This window comes from Alligator sinensis, unplaced genomic scaffold, assembly GCF_000455745.1.
Source record: "Alligator sinensis unplaced genomic scaffold, ASM45574v1 scaffold567_1, whole genome shotgun sequence".
Taxonomy (NCBI): Eukaryota; Metazoa; Chordata; order Crocodylia; family Alligatoridae; genus Alligator; species Alligator sinensis.
The window spans coordinates 2,134,703-2,157,213 of NW_005842049.1; the positions used below are offsets into that span (position 1 = coordinate 2,134,703).

Sequence of the window (22,511 nt, forward strand, 5' to 3'; positions counted from 1 at the left end):
ATGTGGGGTAGGCAACCAAATAGACCTTTAAAAATGACCTGTTTTTCATTTTTGAACCTGAGAAGTTGCTTTCCTGCCTGCGCACAAGTAGATGTCATAGGAGCCTGTTTTGCTTGTACGGGAATGGGCCTGGGGGAAATTTTGCATGGCATTTGACTTTCTCCAAGATGTTTAGCATTTTAGATAATGTGTGTATGGGAGAGTCCCTGATTTAAAGACCTCAGCCTAGATTCTCTTTTGTGCAGATTTTCTGTTTCATGCAGCAGAGGGGACCCACAGGGAAGCTAGTACTGCACCTTAAATAAGGCATCCGTACTGACATATGCCTGGCCTCTGCAGATATAGAGCAATTTTGGGGACTGCAACAATTATGCCAGCTGGCAGTGTTCCCCAAGGGAGTATAATACTGGCCACTCAGACTGTGGGAGCTCATCAGACACCTCTGTGCATGACTGGTGCCAGGTGCCATGGTGAAACAGGTGCAAGATACATGCCCGCAGAATTCCCTGCTGAGCAGAACCTGACCCTTTACACCAACAGATTTCTGCGAAGGGGCCAAAACAAAACTGGGATTCTGGCCTTCGTGATGCCCTAATTTGTAGTGTTTTGTGAATCACTGTTGTAGACTAGCTAGTGCACTTTAGTATGACAAGTACGCAAAATAGTTCATCAAAAGGAGAAGCTGGGGAAAAAAACAACAGACGAAAATTTTATTTTCTAAAACCATAGAGTGGGCTGACCAAAACTTCAAATCCCTGCCAGATTTATCACTTTTCATTTTTGAAATACACTTAAATTATTTTTAAAAAAAGGTAAAAACCCTTCATCATCATATTAACAATAATAATAAAGATACAATAGAGAGAACCAAGACTTTCTTTTCAGAGGTTCACTTTGAGCTTATGAACCTAAAAAAAAAAAATCAGTTAGGAATAATTGTAATAAATTACTGCAATGAGATGGTCTCCTTTTGCCACATTGGTTGATTTGTATTACTCAATGATACAATAAGCAGAATCCCCTAGGAGTCTGTAACTAAGTTTCCTGTCCTCAGCATTTTTTTCTATAAGTGCTACCTTGGGAATAATAATAATAAAAATGTTTCAAAAGTGAAAAAAACATCTCATAGTGACATATGCAACTGACCTTGTGCCAGTATGGGAGAGGACTGAAAACGATATGAGTTCCTACAAGTTGGAATCCTCAGCCCTGCATTAGGTGTGCTGATGCCCCATACAATACACGAGGAAAACTTGGCTCCTGAGGTATGGCTTTTCTGATACTAGTTGCAGCATAACTATTCCAAATCAGGTAGAACAGGGATTTTAACTTAGGGTGTAACTTCTGATCCGTTGGCTATGGGGTTGGTAACATCTATGCACCATTGTTTATAGACTGCCTTTTTATTCAGACTACATCTGGCTTAGTTTATGGTCTGAGCACACTGGTTTGATTGGGCAGTGCCACAAAGACCAAGTTTGTGCCTAGTCTGAAAATCCTGCTCTTGGATTTAGTATGAGCTAGGGCTCTAAACAACTCATTTATAGGATGGTGTTGGCACTTGCATTGATTTCCACATGTTCAATGGCAAAAAGTTAAGTGCCTACAGGGGTAATTGGCAGCTGAGTGGTGATCTTGAAAATGTCATTGGCAACTTAAATGGTGGATTTGGGGATCTCTTGGTACTTACATTTATGTACACGTTAGATGGATATGTCACTCTTCACAAGAAAGGCTTGGGAAGGCTTACAATAAAAGACAAAACAATATAAAAATAGAATAAATGATTTAAAATGATAACACAGAACGAATTCTTATCCCGAATCAGCAATATCTAGAAGCAATCCACTCCCATTTGGTTCTCCTGCCCCTGACCAAGGAGATGTCCCTCCCCTACCTTGCATGCAGCCCAACCCAGCTTCTCTTCCCAACCCTCATTCAATATCTCCATAAAAAAAAGAACAATTCCCACCCCCTACATTCCTTCCTATCTCTACCCACTCCTACTCTCAACACTCGAACTCAAGCATTTCCTTTCCTTGATTTGCTATCCCTCCCAAGATGTACCTCCCTCTCAGAAAGATGCCATGGTTGTCTCCAAAATCCATTCATCCTTTCTTCCTCCCCCACTGTGGAATTAAAAAAATTGGAACAGGTAATACAATAAAACATCTCTGTCCCTGTCTTTGTCCCTGCTGAAGAGCAATGCCGAAGAGCATCCTTGAGCATAATTTTTTTCCCTTTTAAAGCCCGTGGGCTGAGTAGGCCTTTCCCTTTCTAGCTTGGCTGACAAAGCAGTTTGCCTGCTCAGCAACCTGGCCCTTCAGATGCAGCTCCCAGTGATTCTGAGGTTTTACACCTCCGCACTTCAATGTCCTATGGCTAGAATGGATATACATCACAGGGCTGTTGAAAGGATACATATATTAAAATTTATGGGATAGCTAGACTATTAATAGTAGTAGAATAGCATTCATGTTTCCACAGCTGCCAGTTGAGCAATCACTATAGAAAACTATATGGAAGTCAGGCTTGAATAAAAGGTCACCCCTGCCAGAAGGAAGTTTACAATCAAAATGTGAATAGGGCACTAGTTCAGTCTGAATAATGTTTAGTATTGGACCTCTCTGCTGCAGCTATCATGTTAGTTGTGGTGATGGGTTTTGAGAAATCAACTCTAGTCCAGTAGGATATGCAGTGATGACCATGAAGTCTTATAAGGATAACAGAAAAGGTTAGAAAAAGAGAATTAGTTCAGCTTCCTGCATATTTCCCCATATTTAAGGTATATTCTGAGAGGGCAAACAACTGATTTTTCAGCATTCAAAGACAAGGCTCTATACAACTATTTCCATATGTTTTGATTTTTTGCCTTCTTCTTGGTGCTACATAATTGCAGGCAATTTCCTAATATGTTAGGCAGAGAGCTTCTATGACAGTGAATAGGGAAATAGAGAGCATGTCTAAAGCAGATTCACAACAGTATCAAGGGGACTTCAGCATCAGTCTACCACATGAAAGATAATCTGTCAGCCTGCATTTGTGTTTGTGATCTTCATAGCTATTTGCCATTGATCTGATGAGACGTCTCTTTCTCTATTTTTTTTTTTTTTTATTTATGTAGAATAAAGTCATGGGTGGAAAAGATGCAAGATGACCTTGTAACATTGGCAAGAACTGCAAGCGGGGTGGACCGGCTGGCTGAGGTGAGTCAGAATGGGTGGCAGCTTTATCTGCAAGGAGCATGGTGAAAAATGCATAGTATACATCATCTAGAGGATAGAATTAATTCATCCTATCTAGCAATGACTTCTCTGGGAATTTAACTCTACAGCATCCCTTTACTCTAATGTTTACTTGGAAGGAAATGAATAACATAGACATCCATTAATTCACTCCTTTAATGTTGAAGCACTTGCTTATTGCTAATATTTAATCAGCTCTGGTGTACCAGGCATATGGTTTACCATTGTTGTAACTCACTTGCATGATAGGACAGCTCTTTTATATTATATATTTGTCAAATATAGTATCCAGGAAGCAACTGTTCAGGGAAAGATAGTGAAAACCTTTGCTCTGTACTGAAAGAGAGAAGACAAGTTTTTTGACGCACATATTTTCTGAATAGAGACAGACTTTATTGGCGACATGTCAGTGGAAGAGAATAAAAGCTATCTTATTGAATTCAGTTATGCTAGTTTAATTCAGAGTATATATTAGAAAAAAAATATTTTCTATGGAGAAGAATTATTTATATTACCATATTTTATTATTTCTTTCTCTCTCTCAGACTCTCTCACAACCATACACATGTGCACACATACACAGGCACACACTTAAAGGACTTTTAGGATTTTAAATCCAAAATCAAACACTCAAAAGTCAGCAAATCCTAGATTTATGATTGCCTGTGCATAAAAATTTGCAAAGGCGGCCATAGTTTTCCTATGTGCTGATTTCCTATTGTTTGATTTTGGAATCTTAAAAAGTCCTTTCTAATATATTTATTTTTATGTGTTCATGTTAAAATAGTATGTGATCATCTAACTAAATCCAATGTCATAATCTAAGGAAGAGTTCATTCAAGTTACAGAAGCAACCTTCATTTTTGTATTTGCTCATTTTTTTGTATTTTCAGAGTGCTTGAATTTGCTAAAAAGTATGGTTTAATATAATTTTTAAAAAATGTTTAATTTTAAAGGTTTTTTAATATTCTGGAAAAAAGCAAATGTTCTATCATGCCACTTCTTATTGATGCCCACATTTGTCACCAGCAGGGTCAGAATCTTTAGATCCACCTCGCAAACCTTTACCACTTGATCTAATATAGCAGTGTTTCTCAAACGTTTGATACCTGCGGCACACTTTTTTTTTCTGGGTTAAAATTGGTGGCACACTTAACTCTTACACCCAGAAAGAAAAAAATATATACATACATCTCATATATGTATGTTCCAAACTTATAACATATTCCATTTCCCTCCAGGAGGAAGTTATACCAGTGCTGAGATATATTGTTAACAATTTATACCAAATGCATCTTTTTTGAGTAAAGGATTAGAATCCTAGAATCAAAATTAAAAAAAAAAAAAAAAGGATTAGAAGGATTACCTTAGGGCATCATCTAGTTCAGCCCCCTGGCTTCCCAGGGGATCCTGCCCATCAGTTCCATGGGTGGTTCAAATTCTGCTTTTCTGAAGTCCAGGGTCCTTACTCTGCTGCTTTCCATCCTTCCTTTCCATAGGATCCTGAACTCAATCATCTTGTGGTCTCTGTTGCCCAAGTTGCCATCCACTACTGTATTCACTATCAGTTCTTCCCTGTTTGTGAGTAGCAGATCAAGAAGAGCATGGCTCCCAGTTGGCCTCTCCAGCACTTGCACCAGGAAAGTTGTCCCTAAAACTCTCCAAAAACTTCCTGGCAGAGCTGTCTCTAGGGGTGTGCAGGGTCCAGGAGGGTGGGTGGGGGGGCGCGCGGTGGCTGCAGCGGGGCCTGTATGGCACTGTCTGTGGGGCCCCTCAAAGTGCGGGGCCCAGGACAGCTGCCCTGCTCACCCACCCTGCTTCCTGGATTGCCTGTGCATAGCTGTATTGCTGTTCCAGCAAATGTTGGGGTGATTGAGGTCCTGCATGAGAACCAGGGCCTGTGATCAGGAAACTTCCACTTGCTGTTTCAAGAAAGCCTCATTTACCTCGTCCTCTGGATCTGGTGGTCTATAGCAGACACCCACCATGACAACACCCTGGTCACTCTCCCCTCTCACCCGAATGCAGAGACTTGCAGCAGGCCTGTCTCCAGTTTCATACTGAAGCTCTGAACAATCACAGAATACTTAAACATAAAGTGTAACTCCTCCTACTCTTCTTCCCTGCCTGTCCTTCCTGAACAGTTTGTACCCATCCAAGACAGTGCTGCAGTCATGCAAGCTCCCAAGTCTCTATTATGCCAGTCACGTCATAGTGCCATGACTCTGCGGGGACTTTCAGTTCTTCCTGTTTCACAGGTTCTGTGCATTTGTGTACAGGCACCTATGGTAACTAGCCAATTGCCCTTTTTCCCAGGAAGAATTAGAAGGCCTCCTCTGCCCCCTCCTGCTTGTGCTAACTCCGGGTTACTTTTTTTCCCTCTTACCTCAGGGCTTTGGTCTCTACTCCACTACTTTAAAGCCCTCTTCGCTAGGTTAGTGAGCCTGTCTGTGAAGATGTTCTTCCCTCTCTTCACCAGGTGACTGTTCTTCCAATCAATCTTTCTTTTTGAAACAAGAACCTGTGGTCAAAGAAGCCAAAGCTCTGCTGGCAATGCCAGCTGCACAACTATGCTTTGATTTTCAGGATGCGTCTCCTACCTGGGCCCTTCCCCTTGACTGGAAGGATTGAGGAAAACTCTACCTGAGACCCTGTCCCCTTCACCTTTGCACCCAGAGCCCTGTAGTCATGTTTGATCTGCTCAGGGTCACCCTTGCCAATATCATTCATGCCCACGTGGATGATCAACAGGGATCCTGGTTTTCTCTGATTTAAAAAAAAAACAAATAAACCAATTTTCGGTTTAAAAAAAAAAGTAAGCCCAAATCCACATTTGTCCATGATTAAAATGAAACACCACTAATGTATAGATATATCTAGATATATCTATGCATTAGTGATGTTTCATTTAAATTGTGGAAAATGTGGACTGGGACTTACTTGTTTTAAACCAAAACTTGGGGATTTTTTAAAATCGGAGAAAACCAGAATCCCTGATGATCAACATGAAGTTCTGGACAGAGGGCCAGATGAGTCTCAGTAATCCTTTCATGACATCTCAGATTTGAGCCCCAGGTGAGCAGCAGACCTCCTGAGACAAAAGGTCAGGCAGATAGATGCCTCTGTCCTCCACAGAAGGGAGTCTCCAGCCACCACAACCCGTTGTTTTCTCTTAGTAGCAGTGGTCTTGATCCTCCCAACCTTGGAAATGCCTGGCCTAGCCTCTTCCACCCAATGGAACGTGTTCCTCCTTCTGTGTGGCCAGGCCTCCATATCTGTTCCCCAGGCAAACCACTGCGAGTGAAGATGAAGACTTCTGCTAGCTGTCAGAGGGTCACAAGCTTGCAGCTTTCTGGGAATCCATGTCCTCCTTTTCCTTCTCTAGTGCTGCTTCTGGCAATCTTTCCTCCACAGTCCTTGAGGTCTCCTCTAGTATCAAATTGATGAAGTCCTCATGGCGGCGAATGGTTTAGAGCCTTGTCACCTTCTCCTGTAAATCTCTTGCCTGCTCCCCAAGGGATAACATGTAGAACTACCACCTCTGTGACTTTTCTAAATTGAGTGTCACCTGGTTGAGATGGATCTAAAATCAGAGAAGACAGTGGAGAAGGGCCTTGAGGCTAGAAAAGTTAAGAATCACTGATCTAACTGGAACCAATTAAGGATGGTGGGAACAGGACCTCGCCCCTCTGTACTCTGCTCTTTTTGTGGTTTGCTCCTTCTCAATCCTTGGTCTGTACCTCAAGGGACAAAGGGCATCTTCTTCTGCTGAAGCTGCTCCTGCAGGGTCTGATACGCCAGCAACCAACCCTATGCCCCCGCCTGTATTCTGGAAGCATGGAGGAGTGGAGGGGACAAGCCAGGCAGCTCTCTCTGTGCTTCCACCTCCTAGCCTGCTCTCAGCAGAGTGCGCTGTTGGAAGTGTTGGTGGGGATGGTCTGGCATGGGAATGGTCTGGGGGTAGGGAAGGCGAGGAAGTCGGCAGCAGTGGCAATAGTCCCCAGAAGATCTGTTGCAGGCATGGCTGGAGTAGCTGGGGCAGGTGCAGGGATGTTTAGCAGCACACTTCCATCACATCTTGGCATGCTAGTATGCCATGGTACAACCTTTGGGAATCACTATAATACAGTAACTGATGGCAGTAGTAAGTGGACCATAAGGAGGAGAAATAAGACACTTTGCTAGTGAGTTTCACCTGATATCTACTGACATCAGGGAATGGTGGGATTTTGGAATCCTGAGTTCTGTTTCATGCTCTGGAGGGGATTGTATTCCAGTAGGTGCAGACTCATTTTTCCCACGTTTGACTCCTTTTCCTGATCCTTACCAACCTGTGTCCATCCTGTTGTCTTCACGCTGTCTCTTCATCTTGATTATTCTAGTTCTCATGAGGCCATGTCCACTTGCCAATTTATAGGCTTCTCATCCCCCCTCCTAGTTTCTTTGCTTAGCTAGTCCCTGAGTTTCCAGGCTTCTTTCCCAGCCAGGCTTATTTTCTCTCTTTCAAATTTAAGTGGGACTAGTTTCATATGCAGTAACATACATGCACAGCCCCAGGACCAGACACGAGGCACAGCCAGCCATGGCTGGCCACCAGTGGCTAGCAGCACCAGCTCCTCCCTGCGGGGGTGGTCCCTGGCCAGGCGCCTAAACAAAGTGCCCCATGAGTCGAGGACACTGGGTGCAGCTGCATACCATCGCCAACAGGAAGGACTGTGCCAAGCCACCAGCCTCACCTGTCCCAGATACATGATAAGCCCTGCACTGAGTGCCCTCCCCACCCCTCAGTGCCCCCCCCCCCTCCCTGCCTGGCCAATCTGTCTCATGCCCACATTGCCCTCTATACCTCCCCCTATGGCTGTTATCCAAATATGTTCCAGCACTGACTTCCCTCCTTTCCTCCTTGTCTAGTCTTAATGGTTTCCCCAAGTTCCTGCCCAAAGTCTCTTTTAACTAGTCAGTCCTGGTTGTCCCCCTACTTTTCATTTAATGTGATTCTCCCTTCTCTTCATCTTTCTCCAAACTCCACTAACTCTCAGTCTCACTCCTTGCCTATTCATGCCCAGATATTCCTTACCCCAGTTCCAAGTTGCAGTTTCCCTCCCTCCTTATCCTTGCCAGCTTCTAGTTCCACATTGTCCTGTACAGATTGCTTGTTCTGCTTTCATCTCCCTTTGGACAACTGCCTTGTCCACTCAGATGGGGACATGGAAAACAGCCTCTCTACTCTTAGTGTAGGCATCTTGATGAAGCATGACCCAAAGCAGTCCAGAGTTTCCATTCCTCATCCCATTCCTCTACACTGGCTAGCACTATGGAAGAAAGAGACTTGGGGGTCCTCAATGACCACAAGATGGACATGAGCCTGCAGTGTGATGCTGCGGATAGTACAGTGACCAAAACGCTGGCTTGCATCCATAGATGCTTCTCAAGCAAATCCCGGGACGTCATTCTCCCCTTGTACTAGGCCTTGGTGAGGCCACATCTGGAGTGCTGCATCCAGTTTCAGGATCCACAATTCAAAAAGGATGTGGAGAAGCTTGAGAGAGTCCAGAGAAGAGCTGCATGCATGATCAGAGGTCAGGAAAACAGACCTTATGACGACAAGCTGAGAGCCATGGGGCTCTTTAGCCTGGAAAAGTGTAGGCTCAGGGGTGATCTGATGGCCATCTGTAAATTTATCAGGGGTGACCACCAGTATCTGGAGGAACGTTTGTTCACTAGAGCTCTCCAAGGGATAATGAGATCGAACGGTTATAAACTACTGCAAGACCAATTCAGGCTGGACCTAAGGAAGAATTTCTTTACTGTCTGAACCCCCAGGGTCTGGAACAGCCTGCCATCAGAGGTGGTTCAAGCACCTACATTGAACACCTTCAAGAAAAAATTGGATGCTTATCCTATGACCCCAGCTGACTTCCTGCCCTTTGGGCAGGGGGCTGGACTCGATGATCTTCCAAGGTCCCTTCCAGCCCTAATGTCTATGAAATCTATGAAATCCTCAGGATAAAGGAGGCCTGCTGTGCACAGAACTTTTGGGGAATTTAGTTGGTCAACTTTTTATGTGGTTTCTGCTAAGCATGACTGTTGCGCAAAATTATAATGTGAAGTGGTCACCAAATGTATCAATGCAGCTATCTTTACCTATAAGAAACTGCAGAAAGCCAATAAAAATATTATTTTATGCATATTGTATGAAAGTCCCTTTTGAAAGCCAAAAGACAGAACAAAATAAAGATCTAATGCAAATGAAGGAGCTATTTCAATGGATATATTGATGGGCTTATGAATAGTTTTTATCTCAGAATGAAAACCATAAATGCTAAGAATTTCTATGTAAGATATCACTTTATATACAGGCCATTTGGGACTGACCTATACTATATTATGACTTTCACTAGTCACAGATTTTAATTGCTTTTCTTCTCTGCAAGTGGGAGAGTAAAACCCTGGAAGGTGTGACCCAAGCAATCTCTCTCTCTTTTGCATCTTGTTTACAAGCTATGCTTGTCACTTTAGATTTAAAAAAAACACACTATTTTTTCTAGTATCCTTCCATTAATATCTTTCCATTAATGCTTAGATAAATCTCTTCTGACATGGACCTGAGTCTTACCGAACTGGGGATTAACATACATTTAAAAGAGTGAAAGCTATAGCTAGGAGCACATATTTTTGTTTTGTTTTGTATTTTTAATGGTAAGAATCTGCTTTTAGTTGCTTTGAAACTTTCAGTATTTGGGTTGAATGTCTAGGTGTAAAGTAAGGGTGAGTGAAATATGGCCCACAGGCCGGATCTGGCCCACCAAGGGATTTTGTCTGGCTTGCCGTGGGTTCCTCGGCCTTTCCCAGCCCATCTGGCCATGGCACGTGTGGCCAGTCCTGCCTCCCCTGGGCCTAGAGTGGGGTTGGGGTGGTACAGCAGCCAGACTTGCTTCTGGGCAGTCCCTGCAAAAGGGTCCCCTTCCAGTTGCTGCTGCCAGTCTCTGCTGCTGCCAGTCTCTGCTGCCACCCCACCAGACCCAGACCTGCTGCCCCGACACCCTGGCCCATCTGCCCTGCACCCACCTCCAGGGACACTGGACGGGATGGATGGAGTCTCCATTGAGACTGGCCTGGGACCTGAATGGGCAGGGTTCATAGCTGTGTGGATGGGATGGGACTAGGGTGGGTGGGGAGCAGTGTCTGGGAGTGGGATAGGCAGGTGGGGCCAGGGCCAGGGCTGGGGTTGGGATCAGGATTGCAGCACAGTGACAGTGTGGAGCTGGGAGTTTGTGGCAGAGTCATGATCAGCTGCTCGCACATCCCTGCTGCTGGCATTGGTTCTGCAGGCAGAGAGGTGAGGATAGCAGATCATGGTGCTGCCCCAGGCCCTGGCCCCATGTTGTCACAGCTCCATGATCTCGATCCCAGCCTTGACCTGTCCTGCTCATTCTGCTCCTGGATGCTCCCAACTGCCTGTGGCTCCATCCCATGTACCCGGTTATACATCTTGCCCGTGTGGGTCCTGGCCAGTCTCCATGGAGACCCTAAGATTACTGGGCAGTGACAGTGCAGGCCTAGGGCCTGGGGCAGAGGTGTGAGCTGCTTTCCTTGTCAGCAGAACTGCCACCCATTGCAGGCGTGTGTGGGGAACAGATTGCAGCTCTTCCCTGGCCCCTGGTGTAACCTGATCAAAAGCCTACTGAAGTCCATGGAAATGCTCCAAGTGACTTCCAATATGGATCGTCTAGTCTCTGTATTTTGGGGAAACTTTGAGAGACAAGGTTGGGGTTTTTTTCCCATTTGCGGAGGAGGGAACAGATGGGAAAATGATTAGTGTAAAAAATGCTGGGGTATTTTTTGGGTTTTTTTTAGGGTATGATGATACAATGATCACAAAGCAAGAAAATACGTTCACAATTTTATGTTCAGATATTGCATCCGCTGATTGCCTCAGGTGTAGTAATATGCAAATCTAATAGAGTTCCATTAAATGCACAGAAAGGGCATTCAGAAGTGATGTAGTTCAAAGTTTGAAAAGGGGTGCCACGGTTGCAGGTCAGTGAGCTAGTCCAGCCCCATAGATGTAACAGAAATCCACATCTGCCATGTCCTGTCCTGATTTGGTTTAGAGAAGACCAAAGGTATCTAGGGAGATCAAAGCCAGCTGGTCTAATGGAGGGATTTGTAATAGTAATTTCTGTATTAAGGGTGAATTTAGCCAATCTTGCATCCAGCTGTTTCCAAGACAAGCTAACAGGCATGACTGTTATGAACAGCTGTAGAACCAGAGTGCATGGGGGGGGGGTAGTTAGCTGGAATTTGTTTTGGAAAATTTTAGGAAGGAGAAATATATCTCTGTTCTAGAGAAAATCAGTTTTGATTTAGTCAAGTGGTGAGAGGTTGAAAATCACAACTAGCATGAATAATGCCTTTTTAGCCACTTTATAGCTGGCTCCATTTTCCACTGAAATCAGTGGAAAGACTCTTGTATTTACTAGGTGCATTTACATGAGATGTTTACCGTAGAGTAGACTAATTAGGTCTGTAGTAAACATTTTGTGTATGCAGGTGCAACCCTATTAGGCTACAGGAAACTAAACCCCACATCAGCACAAGTGTAGACACTGATGCAGCTGAGGGGCATGAGGGTGCATCCTAGTGCCCCAGCCATTCCCTCCACAGCACATGCCAGTCAGGGTAGGCTGTCAATGTACTGCTGTCCCAGGCGCATGTTCGACCAGCGTACCTGGGAGCAATAAACTCTGCTACGATATGCATCTGAGTTTGTTGCTGCATGCTAATAGCATGTGTAGATGCACCCACTGAGTCCTCCCAGCAGCTTCACATGCCCAGTGTATTAGTAGGACTCCTGAGGGCATATCCCATGGTTATCGGTACTATATATAGTAAGATGAGCCTCACCACTATGATTCTGTTCTAGTGAACTGTGGGAGAACTTGTTTGTCTTTCTTTCCATGCATGGAGGGAACTGGGGGAGAGCATTGACTGTCAACACTCAAGTGATTTAGATTGCATCCTCTGTGCAAATTGGGTGAGTTACCAGCCCAAGTAAAAGTGGCATCCCTTTTAAACACCCACAAGTACTTATACATGTGCCTTTGTCTGCTCCACACATGCTAGAAATCCAGCGCATTAGAGCAGAGTTGATTAATCAGGCCTGTGGAACACGCAAGCAACGCACTTGGCGCTGCATTGCATCCATTTGTATAAACAGTGAAATGTACATCAGCATGTAGAAAATGACAGCGGTGTGCTTTTGAACTAAAACATCTTCAGTTTAGTTCAAAAGCATGCCACTGTCATTTTCTCAGTGCTGACACACACATTGCCGTTTATACAAATGCACGCTATAGCACCAGGCACTTTTAAAAATGCCCGGCGCTGCAGTGCATGCATCTGTACAAGTGCCCTATGGTGCTAAAGGATTACTAAAGCATAATTAACCCAGAGTGTACATGGAATACATCTCACACAATTCAACTTAATTAAAATCTAATTTTATTAATGCATTAAATGCTTTAGTAGGTTCTATATAGAGAGAAAAACACTTAGTCCAAGTGTCTCACCCAGTCCCAGATGTTACTCCACCACAGGATCTGGCCAGTCAAGAGGTCCTGAAAGTAGAAGATGGTAGTCTTTTTGGCTCATACAGTCCAGACAGATGTTTGTTGGATGATAGATGATTACATAGACCCTACTTCCTAGTTGCCACCTTTTTGTGCTTTTTCTTTAACTGTATGCCTCTGACTCTTTATTTCTAGGTACCGTTGATTGGTTTTCATAGATTTCATAGACATTAGGGCTGGAAGGGACCTCGGAAGATCATCGAGTCCAGCCCCCTACCCAAAGGGCAGGAAGTCAGCTGGGGTCATAGGATCCCAGCAAGTTAAGCATCCAGTTTCATCTTCCAGTTTTCCAGTTTCATCTTCCAGTTTTCATTGAAGGTGTTCAATGAAGGCGCTTGAACCACCTCCGGTGGCAGGCTGTTCCAGACCTTGGGGGCTCTGACAGTAAAGAAATTCTTCTTTATGTCCAGCCTGAAATGATCTTGAAGTAGTTTGTGACCATTCGACCTCGTCATCCCTTGGGGCGCTCTGGTGAACAAACGTTCCCCCAGATACTGGTGGTCACCCCTGATAAACTTGTAGGTGGCCATCAGATCACCCCCGAGCCTGCGCTTTTCCAGACTAAAGAGCCCCAGGGCTCTCAGCCTGTCATCGTAGGGTCTGCTTCCCTGACCTCTGATCATGCGCGTCTCTCTTCTCTGGACTCTCTCAAGCTTCTCCACATCCTTTTTGAATTGTGGAGCCCAAAACTGGACGCAGTACTCCAGCTGCGGCCTCACTAAGGCCGAGTACAGGGGGAGAATGACGTCCCGGGATTTGCTTGAGAAGCATCTATGGATGCAAGCCAGCATTTTGGTCGCTAACGACTCTTTGATTTAGAGTTTGGTGGAGATAGAGTAATATATCCTCCTCCTGAGTCCTGACTAGGCCTCTCAATCTGGTCACCTCTCCCCTCAAAGGACTGGGAGTGGATACTGGCAACTCCCTACTACAGGGAAACAAGCAGATTATTCTCCATCTTGCCTTTGTGAAGAAACTGCTAAAGTCCTGTTGTGGAAGGGGTGGTCCACAATTATCTTACTGAGGAGGGCTTCCCTCCATCAATTACTAAATTTTCCACATGCTGTAGCTTAGTATTTATATATGTAACCTAGCTATTAATTTACTTATTTCTTTTTTTTTTCCTTTACCAACATGGTGTGATCATTTTCTAACATATGCAGGCATTTCCATGCTGCAACTACAAGTCATTATGAACCCCGCCCCCCATGTGTTTTGCAAATACTGTCAAATTTAATAGATTCATAGAGTCGGAAGGTACCTCAGTGGGCCATCCAGTCTGACCCCCTGCCCCTGGCAGGCAAGAAGAGAGTCACCAACCCTGGGGTCATGTAATCCCAGCCAGGTGCCTGTCCAGTCTCCTCTTGAAGACCCCCAAGAATGGGGCGAGCACCACCTCCCTTGGGAGCCCATTCCAGATTCTGGCAACCCTGACCGTGAAGAAATTTCTCCTAATGTCCAGCCTAAACCTTCTTTCTAGTAGCTTATGGCCATTGTTCCTTGTCATTTCAGGGGGTGCCCTGGTGAACAGATCATTGCCTACTTCATGTTGCTCTCCCCTTATGAATTTGTATGCTCCCACAAGGTCCCCTCTCAGCCTTCTCGTGGAGAGGCTGAAGAGGTTAAGGTCCCTTAGCCTTTCCTTTTAGGGCCTTCCCTGCAGGCCTCTAATCAGGTGAGTGGCTCTTCTTTGGACCCTCTCCAGGTTGTCCGCATCCTGCTTGAAATGTGGCATCCAGAACTGGACACAGTACTCCACCTGTGGTCTGACCAATTCCAATGTTGCCCCTGCTTTTCCTCCGGCTCCCCACATATCTGATCGCATTTCCTGTGATCATCATACTGTTCATGTTTTTATCCTGTCTTTTGTTCCAACAAACCCATCACATGCACACATCTTAATTTTGTCTTTTACTTGTTTGTCTTAATTTGGACATGCCCCAGACTTCTAATTCGGTCTGTTCATGAAAACCGGAAATTCCAGGGGCTCTAATTGTGCACTGTTCAGTTGGTCCCCTCTTATCACCCTTCATTAACGTATACAATCATGTCATCCCTTTAATTCAGTCAGTTAGTGTCAAGTTCAGTTAATTTGAGCTAGTAACAAGGCTTACATTTCACATGCCTATGTTGATAACGCTGGAACATAAGCTGCCTGTGAAAGTGAGCTCAAGGCTAAATGCAGAAGAAAAATTCAAATAATAAGGCTATACAAAAACTTAAGCAATGGTTAAATAAGGTTGAATATAAAATAGAAGTTTACATAATACTATAATTCACCACTCAAGCAGTTACAACTAAAGCTAAATGTGACAATCTACCCTAACACCCCAACTCTAGCTTGTACCCTGAGCCATTGACCATCAATTCCAGGTTTTGTGTGTAGAACAGAGAGGAATAAGGGACAACAGCTGAATAAGGGCCATAGTTAACTCTTGGGCGAACACATATCCAAAGGTACCAAAACTAAGGTTATTTTACACTTTTTAAGGTTTGTTAATTTTTAACAGAGCCAAATGATAGTGTTTCTCCTACTTTTCCCTTGGGTAGTATTTTCTTATCTAATAGTCTCTACTGTTGTGAAAGCTATTCTGATGACTTCTAATCATAATATTTTTCAAATGATTAACCAAACTGTCTCCTGCATTTGGATACTTAATGGAGTTACTATAAACAGCATTATGGTAACTTAGTTTAATCAAGATTTTCCAAAACAGCTGAATATTAATGAACATTCAGAATGGGTGGCTTATGAATATTCCAAGTATGCCTTAACAGAACAGAAATTAATACGAATAAATTATTTGGTGAATATGAGCAACTTTGGCATCAAGTGCAATCTCAAGAAACCTTTAAATCCAGCTTTATAGTACAGTTATTCAACCTGTCCTCTTATACAGTTATGAATCCTGGACACTAACAAAAGCAAATGGAAAAAGGCTGCAAGTGTTTGAAAACAAAGTGCTAAGGAAAATATTTAGTGCAGTACAAGATAGGAGGAAACAGAACGCTGGAATTAAGATGACTATAGTCCCCATACCGATGAGATGAGAGAGAGGGAGAGTGAGTAACTTTGAGAGGACTTATTTTCTACTCCTTCTGGATAGTTTACCTACAAAAATGTGAGTACTGATTTATATTACAGTAGCACCAAAAGGTGCCAAACAAGGGTGGAGCCCCATTTTACCACATGCTATACATACAGATAGTAAAGCTTCTGTCCAATACAGGCTAAAATCTAAATCAGGGCTGTCCATCTTCCAAGCTGCCAGAGGGGGCTACATGCCCCAAGGGCTGTACCAAGGCATGCCATGCTTCCTGTGTGGCCACACATCCTATGGATGCCCTCCTTCCCCCACTGCTGCACTGCATGCCCCCTTGATGCCCCCATCCCCTGCTGTACCGCATGCCCCAGACTCACCCTCAGTTCCTTGCACTGCCTCACCCCCCTGCCTCCTAGGGCTGGAGCAGGAGGCAGTAGCTGGAGGAGGGTGTTGGGGCTCAGAGTCTCTGGCTTCTGTTGCAACCAGAACAGAGAGCAAAGTGGCAGCTAGGCAGGAACCCAGGGGACCGTAGGCCCCTTATGGGCCACCAGTTGAACAGCCCTTATCAAAATAGACAAGGAAGACAAAAATGTAGGGAATAAGAAGGGAAGAGGACTCCCAATTTTCTTTATGGAAAGGGAATTGGGATATAGAAATTTAAGTGACCTGTCTGAAGTCCCGCAATGTGTTTATATTGCTCTCCGCTCCCCCTTACTGAGGCTGTTGTGTCCTTACCAAGAAACATGTTGTGCCTATTCACTTTTGGTCTGTGTGCACCTGAGCCAGGAAGTGAGGTGTCATGGACAGATTAGAGGGGTGCTGAGCATGCCCACCAGTACTGCTTCCATGCCGTTTGTTGGGAAGGTCCCAAAAGTGGAGCTACGGCATGTACTCAGGATCCCTCTATGCTGCCTAATTACATTGTTTGGTCATGTGTGGGCCTTATCCTTTGCAGACCTTGATTCAGTTGGAAGGTGGTATATGCATAGCCAAAGGAAGTCTGTATCAGACCTAAGAACAGAACCCAGATCTGATGAGACCCAGTTCAGTTCTTTAACCATAAATTATCATCTCTCTAAATCATTTGTTGTGAAATCCTGACATGAGCTGAAGTATTAATAGTGGTACTGTCAAGTAAATATAGGTACTATTACCAGTAAGATGGACCATGCTTAAAAGTTTTCCCTTTCTTCATAGTTCATCTCTGTAGCCTTTGATTCTTTTTATTCTGTGTGGGAATGGCCTCCAAGTGGTTTTCTAAAAATAGAGGGGCTTTTTTGCATTTTTAAATACAGCGTTCTGAGACATTAATTAGGGGTTTTAGCTTGAGAGCTGGGAGAACTCCAACTCAGATTTAGCATTTATTGTGATGCCCTCAACCCATTTGTAGTTGTGCAAAGCTTGTTTTAGCAAAGAAGGAAGGAAGCAATTGGTAGTCCTGGTCATCAGCTGGTGTGAATGCAATTCCTTTGGCTTATCTGAGCCTTGATGATTTATACCACTTAGGCCTGTCAACAACGGACTTCCTTCCCTAGTGTCCTCAATATAAGATCCAAGCATACAAACCTTATTTGGATAATGAAACACTATGTTAACACTATGTTAAATCCATCTTCAAATACAGGGAATGAGAAATGAAGGACGCAAACTTAATGTATTTTTTGGCTTTGTGTTTCTCATCTACCGTGAGTGCTCTGGGTTATATTCACAAATTTAATGTCCTGATACTGAGTTGTTTCTGATTTCATTTTCTCTTATAAAAAAAGAGGAAAGAATATGCTGAGAAACACAACATATAATATACATGGGTCTGGAGTGTCACAGTGCCACAAATATCTTACCCTGCACAGAACAGGGAAATAAGAGGACAGGTTGCAAGAGGGAAGGCTTTAGAGGAGCCACCAGGAATTCAGTTAGCCTGCACATGTCTAGAATACTAACTATAAATGTAAAGCCTCTGTAAGCAGTTCTGTAACAGTGTCAGTTTAGATTTAGAAACACAGTGTCCTTTCATACTTTTGCCCAACACATGGACTGTGAACAAGAACAACTGGTGTTTAAAAAAGGCAAGAAAAGTATTAGGGGACAGATTCTCATTTTGGCTTAAGATACTTTAAACTTCTCAGTCAGTGTAAATGTGTGTTGAAGTGAACGTTAACAAAATGTTCTGCCGACTTCAAAACAAACTGTATAGCTAGCAGAGTTCTTGTCTAAATTATTTGGAGACCCTAGAGCAAACATGTTTGCAGGATCTTTTGAAATGATTTAAAATGATGGAATATGGGTTTTAAAAAATGAGTTTCCAAAATTAGGTTTTCAAATCCATACTTAAGGTACCAGAATGGCCTGGTAATTCTCAGATGCTGAGTATCTAATAAAGGGTGTGCGAAGTTGGCCCTATTCGATTCGGATTTGGACTCAGCCTGAACTGGGGACAGTGATTCAATTAGTCAATTTGGATCGTTGTCCCTGATTTGATTCAGCCGAATCCAAATCTGAAGATTTGATGCTAATTCAGAGAATCAGCAACTCAGACACAGCTTTAAATGTTTTTTTCTACATACCTCGAGGTACCAGTGCTGCGTGTGAATTCTGTGATGCTGGGGCAGATGGAGCATCCCACAGGAGTGTGTGTGTGTGGGGGGGGGGGGGGGGTGCTTCTGGGCCACTTCTGGGTCTGCTGCCAAGCGTGCTGGGGAGCCCCCCTGCGCTTATATGGGATGCTTCATGCTCCCCAGCATCCATGAGCTGCTTGCTACCTGGAGGTACATAGAAAAAACATTTAAAGCTGTCTATGTCTGAACTGCCGAATCTTTCCAAATCAATTTGGAGGGTTCTGATTCAATTCAGAGAAATTAAAGGGTCCTCTGGTTTGATTCGGATTTGGAGATTCAGCCACTGAATCGGGCCAAATCTCTGCCGAATTGAATCAGGGACCAAAGCTTTGCACAGCCCTAGTATCTGGCTAATCTCACTGAGAGCAGTCTTTCTGGTCAGTGGGAGAAAAATCTTGCCCGTAGCAGTTACAAAGGGAGATTGCAAATCTGTGGTTGTCAGTGAGTGAAGAGTGGTTTGTACTGCTAAGTACACAAGTTCTTTAAAAATGTGTACGTAGTTCCTGTTTTTACATAGATTTTTCACAGCAGAGACCCATGACTAACTTGACAGTTCTCTTAATGAACCCTGGCGAGTATGCTCCTAGTTTTTTTACATTAGCTAAGGTATCTGGGGAGGAAGAACCTATACAAACCTGAAGATGCAAGAACTTAGTTGGGGAACCTGCTTCATAGCAATATACTAGCTTGTCCATGTAAAACATAGGGCAGAACATATTTTCTATAAACAGTGGATAAAACTTTGGTGAAAACTTTGATATAACAAAAACACAGGAGCCATGCTATAACTTCAGTGGCAAATAACATCTTGTACAGTGTGACCTTCTGAAGCAACAGGCTAAATGAACAAAATAGCAATTTAGAGATACTGTTTCAAGTCGAGTTTGTCTCTGGATCTGCTTGTTTTGATATATAACTGCAATGGCAGGCCATGCATGATATTTTTAAGGCATGCTGTTATCACAGACCCAGGCACTGTATACAGTGAGCCAATATGGATAACTGGCTTGGCCTTTGGCTGATATTCATACCAAGATAACAGCATCATTTCTTTCCCCCAACATGAAATGAAGATGTGTATGGAAATCTGATGCGTGGGTTTGAGTCACATTCTTAGAATCAATCCACTGTTAATTGTTAGATTATTTTTATTTGTGTTAGCTCTCGAATGCAGTGTTTATAATAAACGACAGTTTCATGCACCCAGTTGTGATTCTGCATACGTGCATGTATCCCTTTAGATGTGTTATGTCTCTCTTTGGGTCTGCTGCATAGAGGGTTTATTTGCTGAAACTGTCAGATTGATAACTCGGTTCAGGTTATCAGGGACTCTGGAGGTCCCCAGTCAGTACCTTGGTTTAGGCAAGATGACAGGGAACTTATAAGTAGGGACCTACCAAAGTCACAATTTCATGGATTTTGCGGAAATTGTGAAATCTGGCTTTGCCTGTGAAATCAGGCAATGTCTGCAAAATCCATGTGAAAAAAAACCCACAAAAAAAGGTTACTGACAACAAAATGGTGTTGTGGTCCAGCCGTGAAGCCTGCCGGCGGGAAGTGGGGAGGGGGGCTGCCCTCGTGAAGGGGAGCCCAAGATGACTGGCACTCCCTTCCCATTGCTGCTGATTGGCTGAGAGAGTGTCCTGTCATGTGGTACCGTCCCTCTCCACCAATCCATGGCAGGGGTACAGCCACATGACAGACCTTGTAACCAATCAGTGGCAAGGTGTGGGGCCACCGGGCCTTCTTGGCCAATCAGAGGTGTGGGGGCCCTGTTGTGATCAGCCTGGAAAAATAGTCTGCCAGCCCTGCAATCTCCCTGCAAAATTGGCTGGCCGCCTCCTCAAGTTGGGTAGACCCCTACCTATAAGTAGCAGTTTGTCTCTGATTTGAACTTTTGTGGTCTTGAAAACCTAGAACAAGATTTCTCTGTCACAAGGGAGTATGTAACCAACTGGTAATTATGTTATGAATCCTCCTTTTTGCCTGATCCCCAGGGTCCAGCCAGAGCCTGACTTTACTGTTCAAGCTCTGAAGGTGAGTTTTAGAAGTCCCTGTTGAGTACCTGGAGTTCAGTACCTGGCAAACACTTCTATATTCTTGTTCTCTAACAATAACAGAGGAAATTAGATTTGATCATTCTTAGATGATGAAAAAGTGGATAAACGGTTGAATTTTCCTTCACAATTAGGGATTTTTGAAAGTCAAAACCTCAAAATCACAACCCAAATTTTGTTAGATGTCCCATAATCATGTTATTTTATTGTTGGTCCTATGTCTTATTGTAACCTTTACCAGCTGCTATATATATATATATATATATATTTGCTTTTTGTCATCAGACAAATATTAAAAAAACAAAAACTGTTCTCTGGTGGAAATAATGGGGTTGATGATAAATATTCTGTATAATTTCTTGATTGCGGTTCCTATTGATTTACAGCAGAGTTATACCAGGTGGACAGATGACTGGGACCTTTTTTATGGAGATAATTCAGGAGGGAGTTGAAATCAGGAAGCTGGAGTACTGTAAAACAAGCTTCCTCCAACCTTTAACCAGTGACAAAGACCTGCACAATTTATGTTATTTTCTGATACGTGAAAAACCTGAGAGAGAATTTGGCCAGATTCCAAAAGTGGATAGTAACAGTCAACCCTGATAGATGAAGAAAGAGTTGATATATTTTGGGTTGGCAGAAGAAAGAGGAAAACAGTGGGAGACTTGTTTTTGGATGAAACATGCTGGAGTGGGGAATTATCTATATATTACACTCAGTTTGTATTTATCTCTAGTCTTCTGTGGCTTCTGCAGAATCTGGGTTAATTTGAATTTTCTGGTCAGTAGTTATCTTGTATCTTTTTATTCCTTTGGGCCCGCATATTTATGCACCTATCTGTGTGTGTGCAACCTGATCTCTCACTGCCTAAAAAATGTCTCCAGGAATAAGTTAAGTACCTGTTGTAAGTTGGCCATAGAAAAATGAAAACTTATTAGGTGCTTTTTGGTCTTTCTTGCTAAAAAGGAAAATGAAATCAACAAAAGCAATTGTTTTATCTCAAATGAAACGTTGCATTCTTAGTATTCTTTTTTTTAATTTTGAAAATAAGTCAAGCTACATTTCAAGACATTTCTTTTTTATTAATAGTCAAAGGACTTTGTTTTGAAAATGTCAGCACATTTCATTTAGACTTCTCTGAATCTTTTAAAGCTGAAACACTTCAGATTCAACCTAAATCTGTGAACTGCTTCTGTTGCCTTGAAACTGTGATTGTGTAATGAATAAACTACTTGCCCTCAAGTTTTGTACTATTTTGCTTAGAGCTAAGAGGAAGAAAATCTGAAAATAAGAAAGCAATTTCCCAAGTTTTTTTCTGTGCTCTGTAACATGCAGAGCAACAGGATTGCTGATAGGAAAGTTGATAGGACTGAGCTCATAGGGAGTATAGGACTGGTGTTCAAGATCTCTTGAGGTTTTTAATTATACATGTGCTGCTGTATGCCACTCAATGTCTCTCTTCATCTGTAAACAGTTTGAGATAGATCAAAGTTTTGGGTTAAAGGTTAGGGTGTTAGAGATACCCAAAATATAGGGATAATATTTTTATACTATTGTGTTTCCAAAGAGATGTCCCATTTTCAGGATATCACTGCTTCTGCTATGTAGTTCTATGTGAGACTGAATGCCAAAGATTCACAAATTAAAAATAGCATGCTCCAAATTAAATTCTGTTGAGTTTACACATTGCTAACCGATGTCAAGATGTCAGTGAAATTAAATCATTTTTAAAAATGAAGACTGGGAAATTTGAAGACACATCTGCATGTTCTCCTTATAATCCAAATGGAAATTAAGGGATTGTCAAAACACAGACAGCCTCATTTATAATTTGCAGATGCTCCTCTCCCCCAACTCCCTTAGCAATCAGCTGGCATTTTGAAGAGTTTCTTCTTCAAGCATGTGAAGTTGCTTGTAA

The 22,511-nt window shown here is 43.1% G+C and overlaps 1 protein-coding gene across 1 annotated transcript in view; it reads left to right on the plus strand.

The window, feature by feature from the left end:
• CACNA2D1 (calcium voltage-gated channel auxiliary subunit alpha2delta 1) overlaps window positions 1-22,511 on the plus strand; it is a 575,362-nt gene that overhangs the window by 12,921 nt on the left and 539,930 nt on the right. Inside the window, exon 2 of the mRNA XM_025203238.1 lies at window positions 3,125-3,206. Coding sequence (XP_025059023.1) covers window positions 3,125-3,206 — 82 coding nt within the window. The remainder of the gene's footprint in view (window positions 1-3,124; window positions 3,207-22,511) is intronic.